The 19827-nt window shown below is 36.6% G+C and overlaps 2 protein-coding genes across 10 annotated transcripts in view; one reads left to right on the forward strand and one right to left on the reverse strand.

Annotated features, from left to right (window-relative positions):
- The window catches only part of ESCO1 (establishment of sister chromatid cohesion N-acetyltransferase 1), a 75917-nt gene extending 62857 nt beyond the window's left edge, over positions 1–13060 (forward strand). For 5 of the 6 annotated variants that reach the window (XM_049619652.1, XM_049619656.1, XM_049619657.1 and 2 more), the window contains 3 exons: positions 2813–2956; positions 4735–4922; positions 10069–13060. In XM_049619652.1, the coding sequence (XP_049475609.1) occupies positions 2813–2956; positions 4735–4922; positions 10069–10216 (480 nt within the window). In that variant the 3' untranslated portion in view covers positions 10217–13060. Of the gene's footprint in view, positions 1–2812; positions 2957–4734; positions 4923–10068 lie in introns of those variants that run through there. The other variant, XR_007455295.1, reaches the window with a different exon arrangement.
- A 1537-nt stretch (positions 13061–14597) lies between these two features.
- GREB1L (GREB1 like retinoic acid receptor coactivator) overlaps positions 14598–19827 on the reverse strand; it is a 280287-nt gene continuing 275057 nt past the window's right edge. For all 4 annotated transcript variants that reach the window (XM_049619644.1, XM_049619645.1, XM_049619643.1 and 1 more), the window contains 2 exons: positions 18934–19072; positions 14598–17354 (listed from right to left, as the gene is read on the reverse strand). In XM_049619644.1, the coding sequence (XP_049475601.1) occupies positions 17191–17354; positions 18934–19072 (303 nt within the window). In that variant the 3' untranslated portion in view covers positions 14598–17190. The remainder of the gene's footprint in view (positions 17355–18933; positions 19073–19827) is intronic.

A 19827-nucleotide genomic window follows, 5' to 3' on the forward strand; every position in this document is an offset into this window, starting at 1 on the left:
GGCATGCTAGTTTATGATGCCACATAAGTGACTTCAAGAATCAGAATTATAATTAAAATGTGAATAACTTTGAAAATTAAAATGAACAATTTTAAAGTTTCATGTTGAGAGTAAGTTTTTATTTTTATTATTTTTATTTTTTGAAGTTTATTTATTTTGAGGGAGAGAGAGCGAGCAGGGGAGGGGCAGAGAGAGAGAAAAGGAGGGAGAGAATCCCAAGCAGGCTCTGTGCTGTCTGCGTGGAGCCCAATGTGGGTCTCGACCTCATGAACTGTGAGATCATGATATGAGCCAAAATCAAGAGTCAGATGCTTTACTGACCAAACCACCCAGGCACCCTGAGAGTAAATTTTTAAATAAAAGCTTATTGCAGAAGAGGATATAATAGTAGTAATTCTGAGATTAAGCATGAGGTAATCATATAATGTTAAGAGAAAAAAAGATATATTCTGATTTATAGTTATAATGTAGAAAACTTAAAAAGATCCTCTTATCTAGTGTGAACCAGGTTTTACTCCAACTTAGAGTTCCATACTTTGAAGGTTTGGAGAAATAAACCAGAGAGATAATGAAGTCTGGAATCATTCTATTACATCAAGTATCTTTTTTTTTTTTTTTTTTCCCAATTTCCACATGCGTTTTCAGAAGTACCTTGTAATGTACAGCAATGGGTCCAGTTGTCTATATGTAAATCTTAATTTCACTGAGCTATGTCCAGAATGTCTAGAAAATGCAAGAAAAATGATTTATTTATGCTTATTTTTAGATTAACAATTGGACCTCTTTAAATTTAGGATAACTTAACCAATAGCTCAGTTGGTTAAGCGTCTCACTTTGGCTCAGGTCATGGTCTCGCGGTTTGTGAGTTTGAACCCCACATCAGGCTCTTCGCTGACCACACAGAGCCTGGAGCCTGCTTTGGAGTCTCTGTCTCCCTCTCTCTGTCCCTCCGCTGCTCACACTCTGTCTCCCTCTCTCTCTCTCAAAAATAAATACCTATTAAAAACAATTTTTTTTTTTAATTTAGGATAACTTCACTTGAAAGGGAGGTTGAAAGAAACATTTTAACCCTATCATTTGAAAATATAGCTAACATTCTACTTTATCTTACTGTTTTTGACTTCAGATAACCCTGTATTATCTATGACGGGACAATCTCAGATAACCAAATAAGCCCCCATACTACACCACTGCCTAATAATATAGACAATAGCATTTAGAATGACACATAACTATGCCCCCTGTCTTATATTTGAAACATTGATCCTTGTCATAAAAACAAATATTTGTTAGTTAATATTGGATTAGTGATTGACTAAATGTAAATTATGTAGTTTTTGGAATTCCAGCCATTACCGTTTGGAAATGAACAGTTGCTACACCACCACATGTGGCATTTGGACTTTTCTTAACTAAGAATATTAAGTAAATATGAACATCCTCGTTTTAGTTTCTCAGGACAGAATCTTAGTAACAATGCAGTGTGTTACTAGTTAATATCCCATAATGGGTTAAAAATGAAAATCTAAGGAATTGTGAGTCATTTGCCTTTAGGAACTGAAATATGAGTTGTATTATGGGCTCCTGTTCTAGGATTAAAAGGACTTGAGTTTTCATCCCTGAATAAAGGATTTATTACATGGTATTCTACATGTCAGAGGTATGAAGACTTAATGCTCTTAGGGGTTATTTTCATTTTAAACTTAGTAACACAAATGAGTATTTGTTGGACTGATTATTTGCATTTGCTAAGTGTTTATTTATTTTTGAGAGAGCCTGAGCAGGGAAAGGGCAGAGAGAGAGAATCCGAAGCAGGCTCCATGCTGTCAGTGCAGAGCCAACCTGGGGCTCAATCCCATAAACTGTGACATCATGATCTAAGAAATTAAGAGTCAGGTGCTTAACCAAATGAGCCACGCAGGTGCCTCTTGCATTGTTTTTTTTTTTTTTAAACTGGGGAAAGAAGTAATGTTTGAGTACTTACAAAAACCTTTTAGTGCCTACAAGAGCTAGAGCTTGTATTTGACCTTGACCACAGTTCTAGGAGGTAAACTACAAGAAGCATGGTTTGATGTCATATTAGTATTTAAGGATTCAAATCTCTGCTCCTTGGTTTTCTAGATGTCCAGTATCTGACATGAGAAAGTTACCTTTGAATTTTCTTCCTTGCACATGTAAAGTGAGGAACCATAGACTTTGAAGAGATGTTGGATTTAAGTAAGATAATATCTGGTCAATGGTTGATAAGGAATAAACATGTGTTTCTTTCCTCTCACTTCCATTTTACTGATGAGAGTACTAATTAAGGCTTGGAAAGAAAAGTGGCTTGCCTGGCTAAGATTCCAGTGAAGCTCTCTCCAGTTCTCAAACCCGTGATGCTTCTAATGGGACGCTTTAATGTTCTTATTGTCCGTTGTAGAAACTCTCACTGTTTTTGTTCTTTAGACTGCTGGTCTTGGCATTACTGTCCATTTTTTACCTAATTTTGCACATTGTTCCGCAGGCCTTGAAAAACAGGTCAGTAGGTCAGCATAATCATTCCAATTTTTTTAATTTAAATTTTTTTTTATTTTTAGAGAGAGTAGGAACTGAGAGAGAGAGAATATCTTAAGTAGGTTCTCTTGCTCAGTGCAGAGCCTAACATGGGGCTTGATCCCTAGAGCCAACTGAGCCACCCAGGTGCCCCCCAAAGAACTCTTTAAACAATGTCCTGCTTCGAATAATATACTCAACTTACTGAACTGTAATAGTATATTTTTACATCTATACATTGCTTTTTTTGTTACAAAAAATACTGTTCTTTATTTGGCAGGTTGACGAGATTAGAGAGATGGTTGATAATGATTTAGGTTTCCAACAGGCTCCACTAATGTGCTATTCCAGAACTAAAACACTTCTGTTTATCTCTAATGACAAAAAAGTAGTTGGTTGCCTAATTGCGGAACATATCCAGTGGGTAAGTGACTTTTAAAGAGTGTTCATATGTAGTTTGGTGGCTAAAGGGTTTACTGTGTAAACTTGAATAACATAATCCTGGTAAATTTATCAACATTTGATGTAAGGAAGCATGTGAATGTCAGATTTCCTGTAATTTTTTATTAAGTGGAATTGTATCTTGCGTGAGAATTAGTTTCTCAAGTTAGTATATAAAATAAAAATTTTATAAATGGAAAGCACTGTAAAATTTTGTGTAGGAAGTTTCCATGTTGGAGACTAATGTAATGTATGCCTCAGTCGCTTTAGTACTGGAATGAAGCAAAGGTTGGCAAACTGTTGCCTGAGGACAAAACCCAGCCTGTTTTTGTAAATAAAATCTTACTGTAAAATAGTGATATCCTTTTGCTTACATATTGTCTGTGGCTGGTTTTCCACTACAAAGACTGAGTTGAATAGTTGCAGCAGAAGTCAGGTGGGCTACAAAGCCTTTCTTTATAAAAAGTTGCCCATCCCCAGAATAGATCACCACTTCTTTGGTTGAGTGCTAGGTAAGAATTTGGTTTGTATTTAGGAGCCAAATTGTACAAAAACTAAATAAGAATCACAATAAAAGGTATATGCTCACATTGGGTAAGTTATGTACTAATAGACCAACTTAGGAGAACAGAAGATTCTGTTTATGCTCAAAGAAGGCATACCTTATTTAAATTGGCTTTTTTCAGCTGAGCTCTTGTTCATGAATTCAGTGCACATTGGATTTGACTTTTGTTCAGTTGGTATCTTTTAGTATATAAATAGTTGCCTGCAAATGTATATTTTATCATAAAGTTTTCTAACGAAACAAAGTCAAAACAAGTCTTCATGGACTAATTTCTATATGTTAAAAAATTTCAGCCTTAAATTGTATAGCTTTATGAATCTTGTCTATTTTAACAAAATTGATTTAAATGAATAGCTGATAAGGTGATTTGGGGATATAAATTTGATATGAAATGGCTTGCAAGTTTGCCATATTGAAATTGAGTTAATTTTACGTAGTGCAAACCCTTGTATTTTTTTAATTTCTGTTCTGCCTACTTCCACAAATGATTTTTGCAGTGTTTAGAAGATAGTTATGTAATGGCTGTTTGTTGTTAATTCTTCACTGTATTGTCTGATTGTTTTAAGTTTTGTACCATGTCCCATCAGAAGGCTGGTTGTTGTCCAACTAGACTGGTAGAGGAGACATCATGCTTTTTAAAGCACTTTGGTGGTTTTTTTTTTAAGTGACAGGAGTGTGGGGAAAGCAGCTTTTAAAACTCTTGATTCTTCTGCCATTCCTATTCCTAGTTCTTGCATAGCTGTGAACCCTAAAACTGTGGCAGCAATCACACAGACAGTTGTTATGACTGCTGAGTTCTTCACATGTGCTTTGCTGGTCCTTGGAATGTGGGTAATAGAGGAAAAAAATAACATTCAGTTGCCATTATGGGCCAGCCATGATGGCAAGGTATTTTGTATGTATTACCTTATTTAATTTCTCAACAGTTTTCTGAAAGAGGTGAAAAATATCTCTAGTTTATAGATGAGGATCTCAAATCTTAATTAGTTACCTCTCTCATGGTGACATAACTAGTAAGTCAATTAGAATGGAATGGAGATTCAGGTCTATTTCCTGCTAAAGTGGGAGTGAAAATATACGTGACTCCCATAGTTTAAGAAGCCAGACACATGTAGTGACCTCCTCACTAAGGTTAGTACTAGACAACTGATAATTTTCTTACTTTAAAATTTTTTCCTCTAATTTTGATATATTAGGGCTACAGAGTTATAGAAGAGAAACTTCCAGTTATCAGGTCAGAAGAAGAAAAAGTCAGATTTGAAAGGCAAAAAGCCTGGTGCTGCTCAACATTGCCAGAGCCTGCAATCTGTGGGATCAGTCGGATATGGGTATTCAGCATGATGCGTCGGAAGAAAATTGCCTCTCGCATGATTGAATGCCTAAGGTAACTTGAATGTAATTCTTCAAGTCATTTTCTGTTGTTCTAAGATTTCAGCAGATTTTTAGTATAAAGATTGGCATTTAATTAATCTTAAATGTATAATCTTTATCTTCTTAATTTAAAATTTGTGTAATATTGTCAACATATTGGATCTGTGTTTTTTATGTGAAGTTAATCTGAGGGGGGAGAAAGCACTATCAGTTAAATACTGTTAAACCATTTTTGCTTACTTGTAACTATATTAGGGCAAAATAACCCACTTATTTCAAACTGTGTTCAATATCAGAGAATTTTAAAGAAAATCAGATCAGTGTGGGAAGTTTTTTGGGAATTTAGCTTTTAGGAAAATTTGTCTCAATTTAAGAATATTATTTGTAAATTATTTAAGTCTCTTATTAGTTTTTCTTTTTGCTTTTATTGCTTGATTTTAAATTAAAGGTATAGAGGAAAAGACTCAGATAAATTGCATGTTTTTTTGTTGTTGTTCTTTTAAAGTACCCTTGCTAACAGATTAATGGAAGTTCAAATTAATCGTGCAGATGAGGTTTTCATGTCAGTCTCTTGTTTTTGTTTATTCCTAAAATCCCTGTCTGCGATTACTGTAGGTATAGCTTTCAAAGTAATTCATCATTGTGAGGTCATAAGGCTCTAGAAATCTTAGAGCCTTAATGTGTTTCTGGTCTCTTCCCCCTTATTTTATTGTGAATAATGATCCAGGAGGGCTCAGGTCTACCCACACTTTTCATGATGAGTGCAGGCAGGTATATTTCTAGCTCTTTAAAAACTAAACCTGGAAAATGCAGCTGCTGAAATACTAGTCCTAAATATGAGGGCATTGCCCTTCCTTTGTTTTTTTAAATGAAAAGCAGTTTTATTTATCTTTAATTTTTTTTTAAGTTTATTCACTTAGAGCAAGAGCGAGCACAAGTGGGGGAGGGGCAGAGAGAGAGAGAGAGAGACAGAGAGAGAGAGAGAGAGAGAGAGAGAGAGAGAGAATCCCAAGCAGGCTCTTCACCATCAGCGCAAAGCCGAAGTCAGATGCTTAACCAACTGAGCCACCTGGGCGCCCTGCCCCTCCTTTAAGATTACAGTGTGAAAATTCTGATAGTCTGTATCCTGGCTAATAAAAAAATTTTTTTTTTGTTAAAAACAGCCGTATTGAGCTGGGATTACATAGCGTAAAATTCATCTATACAGTCAGTGGGTTTTAGTATATTCAGAAGGCTGTGCAGCCATCATCACTTTCCAATTCCAGAACATTTCCATCACTGTCCCCCCACAACCCACACCTGTTAGAAATCACTTCCCATTTCCCTCTCCCCCACCTTCTTACAATCACTAATGTACTTTTCTATCTGAATGAATTTGCCTATTCTGAACATTTCATATAAATGGATTCCTATAATATATGACCTTTTGTGACTGGTTTATTCTACTTAGCATGTTTTCAAGGTTCATCCATGTTGTAGCATGTATCTGTGTGCTTCATCCCTTTTTTTATTGCCAAATAATACCCCATTGTATGCATATACCACCACATTTCATTTATCCAGTTATCAGTTGATGGACATTGGGTTGGTTATACTTTCTGGCTGCTATGAATAATCTATGAACATTCATGTACAAATTTTTGTGTGTTTTTATTTCTTGGTAATTGGTTTGCACATTTTTATTTCTCTTGGTATATACCTAGGAGTAGAATTGTTGGGCCATATGGTAACTGTTTGTGTAACATTTTGAGGAGCTGCCAACCTGTTTATTTATCAAAGCAGCTACACTATTTTACAGTCCCTCCAGCCACATAACAGGCTCGATATCCTCACCAACACCTGTCATAATTTTAGCTATCCTAATGAGTGTGGAATGGTATTTTGTTTTGGTTTTGATTTACATTTTCCTAATGACTAATGATGTTCACCATCTTTTCATGTGCTTATTGGCCATTTATATATATTTTTTAGAGAAATGCCTATTCAGATCCTGTGTCCATTGTTTTTCTTTTTCTTATTAAATTATAATAGTTCTTTATATATTCTGGAGACAAGTCCCTTATCAGATATATGATCTCCAAATTTTTTTTTTTCAAATTTTTATTTAAATTTTAGTTAACATATAGTGTAGTATTGGTTTCAGGAGAATTCAGTGATTCATCATTTACATATAATATCCAGTGCTCATCATAACAAGTGCTCTTCTTAATACCCATCACCCACTAGCCCATCCCCCACCCTCCTCCCTCCATCAACCCTCAGTTTGTTCGCCATGTTTAAGAGTCTCTTATGGTTTGTTTTTCTTTCTCTCCCTCCTCCCATCCCCCCCCCCATATTTTTCTGTTTTGTTTCTTAAATTCCACATATGAGTGAAATCATACGGTATTTGTCTTTCTCTGACTGACTTATTTCATTCAGCACAGTACACTCTAGCTCCATCCACATTGTTGCAAATGGCAAGATTTCGTTCATTTAATAGCTAAGTAATGTTCCATTGTGTATATATACCACATCTTCTTTATCTCTTCATCCCAGTTGATGGACATGCAGGTATTTTCCACCATTTCATAGCTGTCTTTTCATCTTTTTTATGTGCTTTGAAGCACAAAAGTCTTTAATTTTGAACTCCAAATTATATATCTTTTTCTATTGTCATTTGTGTTTTTGGTGTCCTAAGAAGCCATTTCCTAATGCAAGGCCACAAAGATCTATACCTATATTTTCTTCTAAGAGTTCATTATTTTAGTTCTTACATTTAGGTCTTTGATTCATTTTAAGTTAATTTTTGTGTATGATGTGAGATGAGATCCAACCTCATTTTTCTTTTTTTTTTTAATTTTTTTTAACGTTTATTTTTGAGAGCATGAGCAGGGGAGAGGCACAGAAAGAGGGAGACATAGAATCTGGAGCAGGCCCCAGGTTCTGAGCTGTCTGCACAGAGCTCGACATGGGGTTCGATCTCATGGAACTGTGAGATCATGACCTGAGCTGAAGTTGGATGCTTACCTGAGGCACCCAGGAGCCCCCAAACTCATTTTTTTTTTTTTTTTTTAATATGGATATCCAGTTGTCCCAGCACCATTTGTTAAACAGACTGGTCTTTTCCATCAAATGGTCTCTGCACCCATGTCTGAAATCATTGATTGTCAGGGTTTTATATCTGGAGTCTTCAGTTCTATTCCATTGATCTGTTCTTATGCCAGTAGCACACTGTTTTCAATTCTGTAGCTTTGTAGTATGTTGCAAAATATGGAAGTGTGACTTCTTCAGTTTTGTTCTTTTTTAAGATTCTTTTGACTATTCAATGACTTTTCCATTTCCATATGAGTTTTAGGACACCAGTTTGTTAATTTCTGCGAAAGCAGCCATAGATCTGATTCATAAACACGGGTTATCTTTCTCTTTATTTAAGTTTCCAGGTTTTACACTTCTTTTGTTAAACTTACTCCTGAGATAGTTAATTTCAGGTATATAGAAATCTAATTAATTAAAAAAATTTTTTTAATGTTTATTCATTTTTTGAGACAGAGCACAAGCAGGGGAGGGGCAGAGAGGGAGACATAGAATCTGAAGCAGGCTCCAGTCTCTGAGCAGTCAGCACAGAGCCCGAAGAGGGGCTCAAACTCAGAAACTACAAGATCATGACCTGAGCTGAGGTCAGATATTTAACGGACTGAGCCACCCAGGTGCCCCAATTAATTTTTTTAATTTTATTAATGTTTACTTATTTTTGAGAGAGAGAGAGAGAGAGAGATCAGGGGAGGGGCAGAGAGAGAGGGAAACACAGAATCAGAAGCAGGCTCCAGGCTCCGAGCTGTCAGCACAGAGCCTGATGTGGGGCTTGAACTCACGAGCCATGAGATCATGACCTGAGCCGAAGTCAGACGCTCAACTGACTGAGCCACCCAGGCGCACCCCCAATTAATTTTTTAATCTTGATCTTGTATCCTGCAACCTTGCAGAACTCCCTTTTTAATTAGATCTAATATTTTTTGTGTGTGAATTCCTTAGGATTTTTGTATATATAAGATCATCCAAAAGTGTCCAAAAAGAGAGTTTTTTACTTCTTCCTTCCTGATCTGCTTTTTAGTTTCTTTTCCTTGTCTACTTGCCCTGACTAGAGCCTGCAGTTAAGTACACTATTGAATGGAAGAGGTGCAAACACAGATAGCCTTAACTTGTTCCTGATCTCTGGGGGACACTTTCCAGTCTTCACATTAACTTTAATGTTCTCTGATGCTCTTTATCAGGTTGAGAAAGTTCCTTCTACTCTGATTTGTTGAGTGTTTTTATCATGAAAAGGTGTTGAGTAAATGTTTTAAAACCGTTGTTGCTTTCCTAAAAAAATTTTTTTTAATTTAATTTTAAAATTTACATCCAAATCAGTTAGCATATAGGGCAACAATGATTTCAGGAGTAGATTCCTTAGTGCCCCTTACCCATTTAGCCCATCCTCCCCCCCCCACACCCCTTGCTGTAACCCTCTGTCAGTTCTCCATATTTATGAGCCTCTTCTGTTTTGTCCCCCTCCCTGTTTTTATATTATTTTTGTTTCCCTTCCCTTATGTTCATCTGTTTTGTCTCTTAAAGTCCTCATATGAGTGAAGTCATGTGATTTTTGTCTTTCTCTAATTTCACTTAGCATAATACCCTCCAGTTCCATCCATGTAGTTGCAAATGACAAGATTTCATTCTTTTTGACTGCTGAGTAATACTCCATTGTATATAGATACCACCTCTTCTTTATCCATTCATCCATCAATGGACATTTGGGCTCTTTCCATACTTTGGCTATTGTTGATAATGCTGCTGTATACATAGGGGTGCATGTGTCCCTTCAAAACAGCACACCTGTATCCCATAGATAAATGCCTAGTAGTGCAATTGCTGGGTCATGGGGTAGTTCTATTTTTAGAGGAACCTCCATACTGTTTTCCACAGTGGCTGCACTAGCTTGCATTCCCATCCTAAAAATTTTTTTACCTCACATTATTAATAATCTATGTGAACAGTTATTTTCAATGATTTTTAGAACATAAACATTACCTGAAAAGTCTTTCTGGTCAAATTGTATTTGACAGGTTTTTCCAATTTTAATGATAAAAATAGTAATTTTTTTTTTTTTTACCCTTTCACACCCCCCCCTTTTTTTTTAATAGGAGTAACTTTATATATGGCTCATATTTGAGTAAAGAAGAAATTGCTTTCTCAGATCCCACTCCTGATGGAAAACTCTTTGCAACACAGTACTGTGGCACTGGTCAGTTTCTGGTATATAATTTTATTAATGGACAAAATAACACTTAAAACAAATTCTTGCCTCTTGCTTGCAGTACTAGAAGACATCTACTGAAGAGAATGGATTGGTTGCTGACTTTAACCAGGAACTAGGGCCATTTTTATTACAATGAACTCAGGACTGGCAACAACCATAAGGTTGTTCCATTTTCATAAAATTGGAAACAATGCAGTAATAGCTTATTATTGTTTTGTTTTTTAAAGAAGATATTTTATTATCTTTTACAGAAATTTATGATTGATGTATTTTATCTATAGTTATTTAGACATGTTTACATGCAGCAGATAATTGTTCATAGTGGACTGAAAACTAATGCAAGGACTATGGTCTCAGTGATAAGTATATTTTGAAGTTCTTAATATGGAAATATACCAGTGTAGCTTGGTACTGTATTTTTTTATATTGATCTGCTGATACCAGTTATAGTTTTAAAGATTGTATTTTTACAGAGCGGAAAACAATGTTTTTGAGTTACTATTCAAGAGGGTGCAATATTGCCTATTTAGGAATTCAAAGCTAATTGTTAAAGGGTCTGAAATACATTTTGAAGGAACCCCTGCAAAAAAGCAAAGTTCCAAATAAGCAGGAATAATTTGGAATATTGAGCATTTTCTTCCATTTCTTTCTTTCCTATTCTTGATGCAGGAGGAAGTGGAAGGTGGTATAGAATAGAGGCTTTCCTTCTTGGAGAGCTTTATTGTAGTGACTAGAATTAGAAAATACCCTCTAAAGTTTATTATTCTTTCATTCTGGTTTTATTTCTTAAAATAAATGTTAATTGGGTACACTTAGGCTAGTAACAGATCCCAAAGAGGTTTTATAAAAACCTGTGGAATAGTTGTAAGCTAACTATGGATGACTTGGTATCTGCTTTGTTATTCCTCAGAAATACTACACTGAGTATATGCCTGCGTTACTGGACTTCATTTTGATACTTGTCTATCCTTCATAGTGCCCTCTACTTTAAAGGGTTTATATGTTGAAAAACTGCTGTGGCCTTTTATGACCTTGTATATAATGTAGAATAAAATAATAAAATACTTGATAGCTTTTTCTAAGTGATAAATGTGATGACAGTGTGTTGTCATTTGTGCTTTTTCAGGGAGTTAAATTTGATACCTTAAAATAGAATTAAAATAGTGGCTTCTTAAAAGTTTCACCATTTTGCCAAAGGATCAGTATGTCAGTAACAATTCTGAACTTGGTCTTCAAAAAGCAAAATCCTAACATGGAAATATTCTGATCTTTTGAAGAAAGAGCCATAGCCCAAGAATGAAGCACCACTATGGTCTAACATAGATTATTTTTATGAGCTGAAATGATAATCATATCTTCATTAAAAACCAGCTGAAATTTAGAGCTTTAAATTATCAGGTGTGTATTTTATCCCCCTATAGATGTATGCTTTTCACATTTATAGAGTGGTATAAGGCTCTGTACTGTTCTTTGTAGGGGTGTAAATATTTCCCTTTGACTCATCATAATGGTCTGACTTGACACTCCCTTGCCTTTGAACTTTAAACTCTTACAGTCACCCCTGGTGTCATCATTTGCCTGACAGGGACTGTAACTTTTTAAAAAGAGCATGCAATTTTCGTGTATAGTATAGATGCTCTATTAACTGTTAATCTCATAATACAGATCCAGTTTGCATAGAAACATGGTATGCTGCTTTGGGGAGCCAGAGTTGGTGTTTTCTAGGGGACTTGGAAGTAGATAATATATATCTATTGGTTGGTTTAAATGTTACAATTACTAGGAAGACTGTTTTCATGTTTATATTGAAGAAACAGCCCCTCAAATAACTTTTACAATCTAGGTGTTTCTGTAAGAATAGCATTAGTAACATCTAACTTTTGAGTGTTTGCTATGTGTCACACCTTTAATATAGTGCTGCATTATTTTATTTAATTGTCATGACAACTCAAGTGAAGAATCTGGAATTTAGAGATTAAGAGACTGCTTTATAGGAGTCTGGGTGAAAAATGTTGAAACACTGAACTAAAGTTATGATGTGTTGATGAAGATGAGGAAACACATAAACTTTGAGGAGACAAAATGGAAGAATCGAAAGAGTTGATAACTGGCCAGAGAAGGATCATGGCAAAGAATTTAGGGTAATTTGGAATTTTGAGTAACTGAATAGATGGATTGGCTCAGAAGGGAATACTGGAGAATTACTGGGAGAATTGGACTAGGAAGGATGAGCTCAATTTTGGTAAAGATTTTGACGTGGTTGCAGAATCTCCAAGGGGAGATACCTGTTTGGTATATAATTGGATATGTTGATCTAGAGTTTGAGAGAAGTTTGAACTAAGGAAATTTAATAATTATTCAGAGGTTTAGAGGAGATGTCCCCACCCTGAGGTTTGTAAAATGACATGGTAGGAGAGAGTTGTGAGGAATACCATCATTTAAGAGTCTTGAAGAAGAGTACCTGGGAAGAGGTCAGAGGATCAGAAGAGAGTGGTAGAAACCAAAGGAAGAGTTTCAAGAATCAGGAATGGTCAGCACTGTCATATCACAATTGAAGGCTAAAGAGTGACACTAGAAAAAGAAGAGTGGTCTTTTCAGAGTGGTGGAGGCAGTAATGGACACTGTGAGTATCCACTAATGGCCACAGTCAAACTTCAAAATAAGTTGATTCTGTAATTGTGATGATCTAAAGATGCCTATGAATTTGTCAGCTGCTCTTGAGTAGTTGTTGGTTCATTATAAAAATACCTGCTGTATAGATGTTCTAGAAACTACAAGTATAGACAGGAACCACAAGGTTTTATGGGTTATGCCCTTGTTTACAAGGACGTGCAGTGTTTTTATTTTACAAGAATTATTAAAAAATCAGTATTTTACCATTGGGTGAAGTATGACTATCTTAAGGACAGTAAGTATAATAGACATGCATTGATATTTTAATTGTTCTTGCTTACATTGCGTGGCTGCCCAGCTAGGGTGTCTGGATAGGAACACAGATAGAGACCTGCCTAACCATATGTCACCAGGAGTTACAGTTGCTGATTTGATTTATGGAAGGTAGACATATGTATGTCTTCAACCTATTCTCATGGCTCTTGGGCCTTTGGGCAGATAAAGGGAAGATAACTGTCTTATAATAACCCCTCCTCCTGCCATACCATTCTAGTAAAAATAAAATACACTGGACTACTTACAGAACAAAGAAGTGGTCAGAAAACAACTTGCTTTTTTTCTTAGAACTTATTTCATCTTTTGTCATAGTCACTGAAGTAGATGCTTTCCTTAGCTCAGCACTTGAAAGTTAAGAGCAGAAGGAATTTATTGTGTGAATGAATGGCTTTAACCCTTGGCCTCAGAGGCCCTTACTGAAATATCTTTAGTGATGGTTTCTTTCAGTGAAACCAGGGTTTCAGTGCTAGGGCAGAATTCTCCTAGACCTGGAGAAAGCTTAAGGGCCAGTTTCCATGGCTAAAGAGAGGCCTAAGGGATATTTGTTCCCTGGAATAAACTGAAAGTTATTCCAGCTTTAGGTAGTTGAATCCAAAGGAATAGCAATCAGATCCACAGCTTTAAGTCTTTCCAATGGAGCAGCTGCTTTGGAGTATGTAGTGGATCTCTGGCAGTTTCTGCTTACTCCCAAATCTGTCACCACACTCAAATGTTTATTATCGTCTCTCCTGAGGTAACAGCCAGGGGTCCTTGGCCTAGAAGAGTGTTTTTGTTTTGTTTTAAAGCTTGAGAGAGTGTGTGCAAGCAGGAGCAGGGGAAGGCGGGGCGGGGGGGGGGGGGGAAGAGAATCCCAAGCAGGCTCCACACTGTCAGTGCAGAGCCCGACCCAGGACTCGATCTTATGAACTGTGAGTTCATGAGCCAAAATCAAGAGTCGGCCACTTAACTGAGCCACCCAGACACTCCTAGAAGAGAGTTTTCATGGTTCTGTAGCAAAGTCTACTATGCTAGCACTCTTAATAGAACTGAAAGCCATTTTTCTGAAATAACAAAGTTATTCTTTAGGTAGTTTGGAAATGGAGATGAACACCTCATGTCATACTACACAGTTCTAGCAACCCAAAGTTCTGTTTCTAAGGACACCAAAATGAATACAGTTGCCATCTATAAAAGATTGGGGTTATACTATGAATATTTCTAATGCCTCTTTAATAGTCATCATTTGTAAGGTCTGTCATCCATAATATGGAACTCTGCAAATGGGCATGATGTGTGTATACTTTATATGTGTGTACATCTTCTTTGTATAAGCTACAGCTTTTCCACTCAACAAGTATTTATTTAACACTTTCTTGAACTGTTAGGTGAGAATAGTTGAATCTTAGAGTCATCCAGCCTGTGATCTGTGGACTTCCAGTCTTTTTTGGACATACCAGAAAATCAGGGTAAAGAAAACACTTCCTGTTTAAGGGGATGGGAGAGAATTTTAATACATTCACCAAATTAAATGAAAAGACAACATACGGTAGACACAACTTAAAGACAATTTAGAATCATAAACAAAATGTGAGGTAGACCGACTAGTGTAATTCACCAAATTTTGGTTAAGAAAATTTTACAGTAATAAGGTAACACAGGTGCTTCCTTTTCTAAGAATCACAAAAAGCAGTTGCATAAATTACAGCCAAAATAATTGAATACAACAATTCTTATTCTAATTTTAGTTTACATTCAGTATTAACCTGTGTGAACTGTCATACATGGCAAGGTTCAACAGGTCTATAGATCAATTATTATGCAGGCCTAGCAAACACATTCATACCACAATGTTTTAAAGGATGGCAAGGCTTGAAGCTGAACACACCAAGGTATGTATTAACAAATCATGGTGTCCTGTGCTTGTGCAATTTTATCCTTAAAGGAGAAGGACCTAACATTCTCTAAGGAATTATACTGATAAGATGATTTTAAAAGATCCAAACCTTAGTAAGATAGGCATTGAGAAGAATAGGCAGGTCAGTTTGAGTTCTCCATCTTTGGGGTGATGGTCTTTGGCTTTGTTCTGGCATTTTTCTTCCACAGGGTTTAATAGTATTTAAGAGATCACAATCATTTGATTTTTCAGAGTACAGCCCTAATATGGAGTACCTGCATCTAAGGTTACTACTTTAAAAATACACGCTTTATAAAGACTTTGAAGCCATAAAGCCAGAAGAAACCCTGAGAGGCCATCTGCCCCAGTTACAAGTGTTTTGGGATTATTTCAAGTATTTTATTTGCCCTATAAATATTGGAATATTGCACAGTGGGTTTCTTGATATCCTCTGCATTAGGCCCTTTCAACAAAACAGGAACAATTGAAATACATTCATATCTAAATCAACCTGCTTCAAAACGTACCTCTTTACCAAAAATTCTGTACTGAAATTATGAGTATTTTTGAAGTATACATAAGGCAGATCCTTGTTGAGGGAGAATTTAAAATGGGGTTTAAAGGAATTGTTCATTTCAAAATACATTTAAAGCATCGTAAGCTATATTAAAACCAAGAGATCTGCAAACCATTTTCAGATTAGTACATTCCATTTTTTCACTACTGTAAACTCCTTGTTATCACAAGCTATTAATAAAGCTGGTCAGTTAACGTTATTTGTTCTAAGTAAATGCAGGCTGAGTCAGCCACCTCTCAGTAGTTTCAGGCCATAAGTAAGACTTCAATTCAAGTAAAAATGGCCATTTTAAGTGGTATGTGTGGGCTCATGAGAAAAATGTCAAATTGTTGAATGATGAGAACTAGAGTAAGCACAAACTTCCAAAGGACTTCATTTGTTCTAGAACATTTTCTAAAAGTCTGGGTTTCATTAAAATACATGGTGAGAAACTTACACTGTTGGTACTGAAAAAACACCCCCTACCAATTTTAGTGAGTCAGAGACTTTTAATGGAATCTTTCTTACTCCTCACAAAAGAATCACTGGTAAGATTAAAACAGTGGTCTTTCTATGGCTCTGTTTCCCATTTCAGCAGTTTTTGTGTTGTTGTCTATATAAGGTAGCTGATATTTATTCAGTGTATTTTTTATTAAAGGAAGCTTTGCTTGAGGCCATGAAAAGAAACAAACTAGTTCCATTCCACACAGAACCAGAGCCTGACATTTAGCTTTGCTGGTGCCAACTGCTTAATCCCAACCAAACAGGGTGGGTATGGGGTGACTGCTGAAAGCTTCTTAATTGGCTCAACTACTGAATTAGGTTCTCCTTGTACAAGTTTAAACTCTGTTCCATATTCTCATAGACATAGTGTGCTTAGAGACTGGAAAGGTTTTTAAAGAATGAAAAAAACCAAAGGAATTTCAGCAAGGAGAAGCTGCATAAATGCATACAGTGCCTGCTCTGCATTTACTGATTTGTTTGTTCAGTTTAAATAGTAAACTTTTAACTCGTGTGGAAATTTTGCCAAAAGTTTCAATACATATAAGATTATAAATCTTAAACTAACACTGCACAGAGAAAGACAAAGCTACTTCTTTTTTTTTAAAATACAAATATCTTCTACATTCTATCATTTCAGACCCCTGAGTAGTACTGTACCAAAGTACAGATCTGAAGAGAAACTGAGGGTTCAGGCCTCAAACGTTAATCTTCATTTAATTCCACACCAGTGGTGTGAGTCTCATGTAACACATTCAGGCTAGCTAATGCTGAGAGTCCGTTTTCCCCCTAACACAGTATAGTAGAAAAAACAATGCAAACTCCACGTTATTTCTCCAAAGTACACCCTCCTCAGGCTCCCATGGCAGACCATGTCTTAAGTAATTGCATAACTGCCTAGGGTGGAGTTAACCTGAATTGAAGGTCCCAAAAGTGGAACTGAAAGAGAGTGATACCCCAGAGACCTGCCTCAGATTGGGGTTGGAGGGGCGGATTTCTTTGGAGAACAAATATGTTGCACTTTGCTCCACAGTGATTGTACTTTAAAGGAAAAAAAAATCCCAAATAAATGTTTCTGCCCCACCCCACCTAGGCATCCCTTTGCTATTTTTGGTGTCTCTGAAAGGTCATACGTGGCGGCCAGTAAGAAAGTAGAGGGGCTTGTCATCACTGCTGTTAGCAGTTTGAAACTCGTCTCGGAGGCGGAACTGCCACTCATCCTCCAGCTCTAAGCGGACAATTGTTTGGCGTAAGGAGCTTCTGTCTTGGCAGATGACACACAGGGTAGCACCTTCAGAAAAAAAGGCAGAAGTGCATCTTAGGTTCAGGGATTGAAATTACGAAGAGCCTATCATCGTTTTCTGATTATGTCCTCTAAGCTGACACATCTGAGAACCAACATATAGGTAAGTAACCTGTCACAACTGCTCATTATAATTTTCATCTTATTTGAGTTCAAAAATAAACTCAAGTTTTGAGTTATCAGATCCAAAAGTTAAGAGTGTAAAGTGAAAAATCTCCCCTTCCCCTGTGGTAACCAATGGTAAAACCAATGTTCTATGTGTCTAGAGCAGGGGTTCTCCACCTCGGCACCACTGGATAATTCTGTTAGGGGGGCTGTTCTGTTCTTATAGGATATTTTAGCAGCATCCTTGGCTTCTCTTTTACTCACTATATGCCAGCAGCACTTTCCAGTGTGATAGTCTGAAATGTCTCCAGATAATGCCAAATGTCCCCTGAGAGGCAACCTCCCTCCCTCACTGTTCCATATGTATTTTATGCATATGTAAATACACATGTTCATCTATTCTTAAATTCTACATGAGTGAAATCATACAGTATTTGTTTCTCTGACTTACTTCACTTAGCATCATATACCCAGGTCCATCCATGCTGTTGCAAAAGCAAGACCTCCTTTTTAATGGCTGAGTAATATGCCATTATATACAAATACATCTTCCTTACTGATTCATCTATGGAGGGACACTTGGGTAGCTTACATATTTTGGCTATTGTAAATAATGCTGCAGTAAACATAGGGTTGCATATATCTTTTCAAATTAGGGCTTTTATTTTCTTTAAATACCCAGTAGTGGAATACTGGATAATATGGTTCTTTTTTTTTTTTTTAATGTTTATTTATTTTTGAGAGAGTGATTGACAGCATGTGAGCGGGGTAGAGGCAGAGAGAGGGAAGGAGAGACAGAATCCAAAGCAGGCTCCAGGCTCCGAGCTGTCAGCACAGAGCCCGACGCGGGGCTCAAACTCAAGAGCAGTGAGATCATGACCTGAGCGGAAGTCCAGTGCTGGGCCGACTGAGCCACCCAGGTGCCCCAATTCTATTTTAAATTTTTGTGAGGAACCTCTATACTGTTTTTCACAGTGGCCTGTGCACAGTATGGTGAATCATACTTTGTTCACCGACTTCAGAAGTCATCTTGTCAGGATTATTCATGATACATAATCTGCAGTTTGTCCTTGGGCAGATCTTTTTGTACAGTGCATACCTGTTGAAGCAACTTTAGCTTCTATACCAGAATCACATCTCATTAAGCTGAGTTTTATTACAATGAGATTATTTGAAAAGCATTATTTCTCTTCTTGCACTGCATCATTCTTTTCTAGAATTAATGGTAAAAACATATTTAATGTGGTCACATTTCTGGCCATCTATCTGTATTTTGTCCTGGTATGATGGACTTGATTCCACCCACACCCCAGTTAAGAAAATCATGGCCCTCGTTTAAAATAAGCAGGGTATTCAGTTTACTGGCAAAAAAAGATTATTAAAGTGCTTTTTGGCTCACTTCCCTATTTTGTTCAGCAGGAACAATGGCATTCACAAACAAAAGACACTAAATTTGGTATACCTTTTAGAAACTTAAATTTCTTCAGAAGATCAGCACCTACAAAAGAGTCACAGAGGTACAAGAGAAGTCCACTGAAAAACACCCCTTCACAGTTGACATTGCTGGAGTGGGGTCTGGAGCTGATGTAGCATATGGCCACCTGGAATCATCAAGCAGACAGCATGGGCATTTCAAAAAGCAGGCAAAACATCTGCACTTTAGCTGAATAAGTCAGTACCTGCCTATTTAGTTATTCCAGGGTAAGGTAAAGGACATACATTTTTTTAATTGAAACTTAAATAGGTTGGTTATTTAAATTCTGCACCTCTTTTATTTAGTGTGCCAAGTTTTAACCTATTTACATCTTGTTTCTCTTGATAAAGGACAGTTACGAGAGAATTAGTAGTAAGAAATGAAACAGGCCTCTCCACCTAAATGTCTTCGTAAAATGAAAAATGGTCTTCCACAAAAAGGCACACTTGGGATGAAATGTTTAATTTTTTTAAATTCTCATCAATAAGGTAATCAGCTTTTCATTTAAATACACTTAAATTTTCAGACAGAAGCTTCAAGCAGTGCATAATTTTAAGTATTTAGTTCTGTATGGCTTTCATGTAAAGAAGACAGCTTTATAAAAATTACACGGAGGTAAGATAGTTGGGAGACCTTGAGAACAGGGGCATGGCTTAATGACTGCACCTGACCACTTGGATCCAAGTACTGGTTCCTCTGCTTAGTAGCTGGGTAACACTGAGCAGCTTCCTTCATTTTGCCATACCTCAGTTTCTCTGTCTGGCGAAATAGTAGTAGTACCTGTTTCATAGGACTGTTTTATGAAATAAACACTGTAAACCACTTAGTAGGTATTCACTGTTAGCTGCTGTTAGTAGTAGTGTTGAGACTGTGTTGTCTAAC

The sequence above is a fragment of the Panthera uncia genome (genome assembly GCF_023721935.1).
Source record: "Panthera uncia isolate 11264 chromosome D3 unlocalized genomic scaffold, Puncia_PCG_1.0 HiC_scaffold_8, whole genome shotgun sequence".
NCBI classification, from domain to species: domain Eukaryota; kingdom Metazoa; phylum Chordata; class Mammalia; order Carnivora; family Felidae; genus Panthera; species Panthera uncia.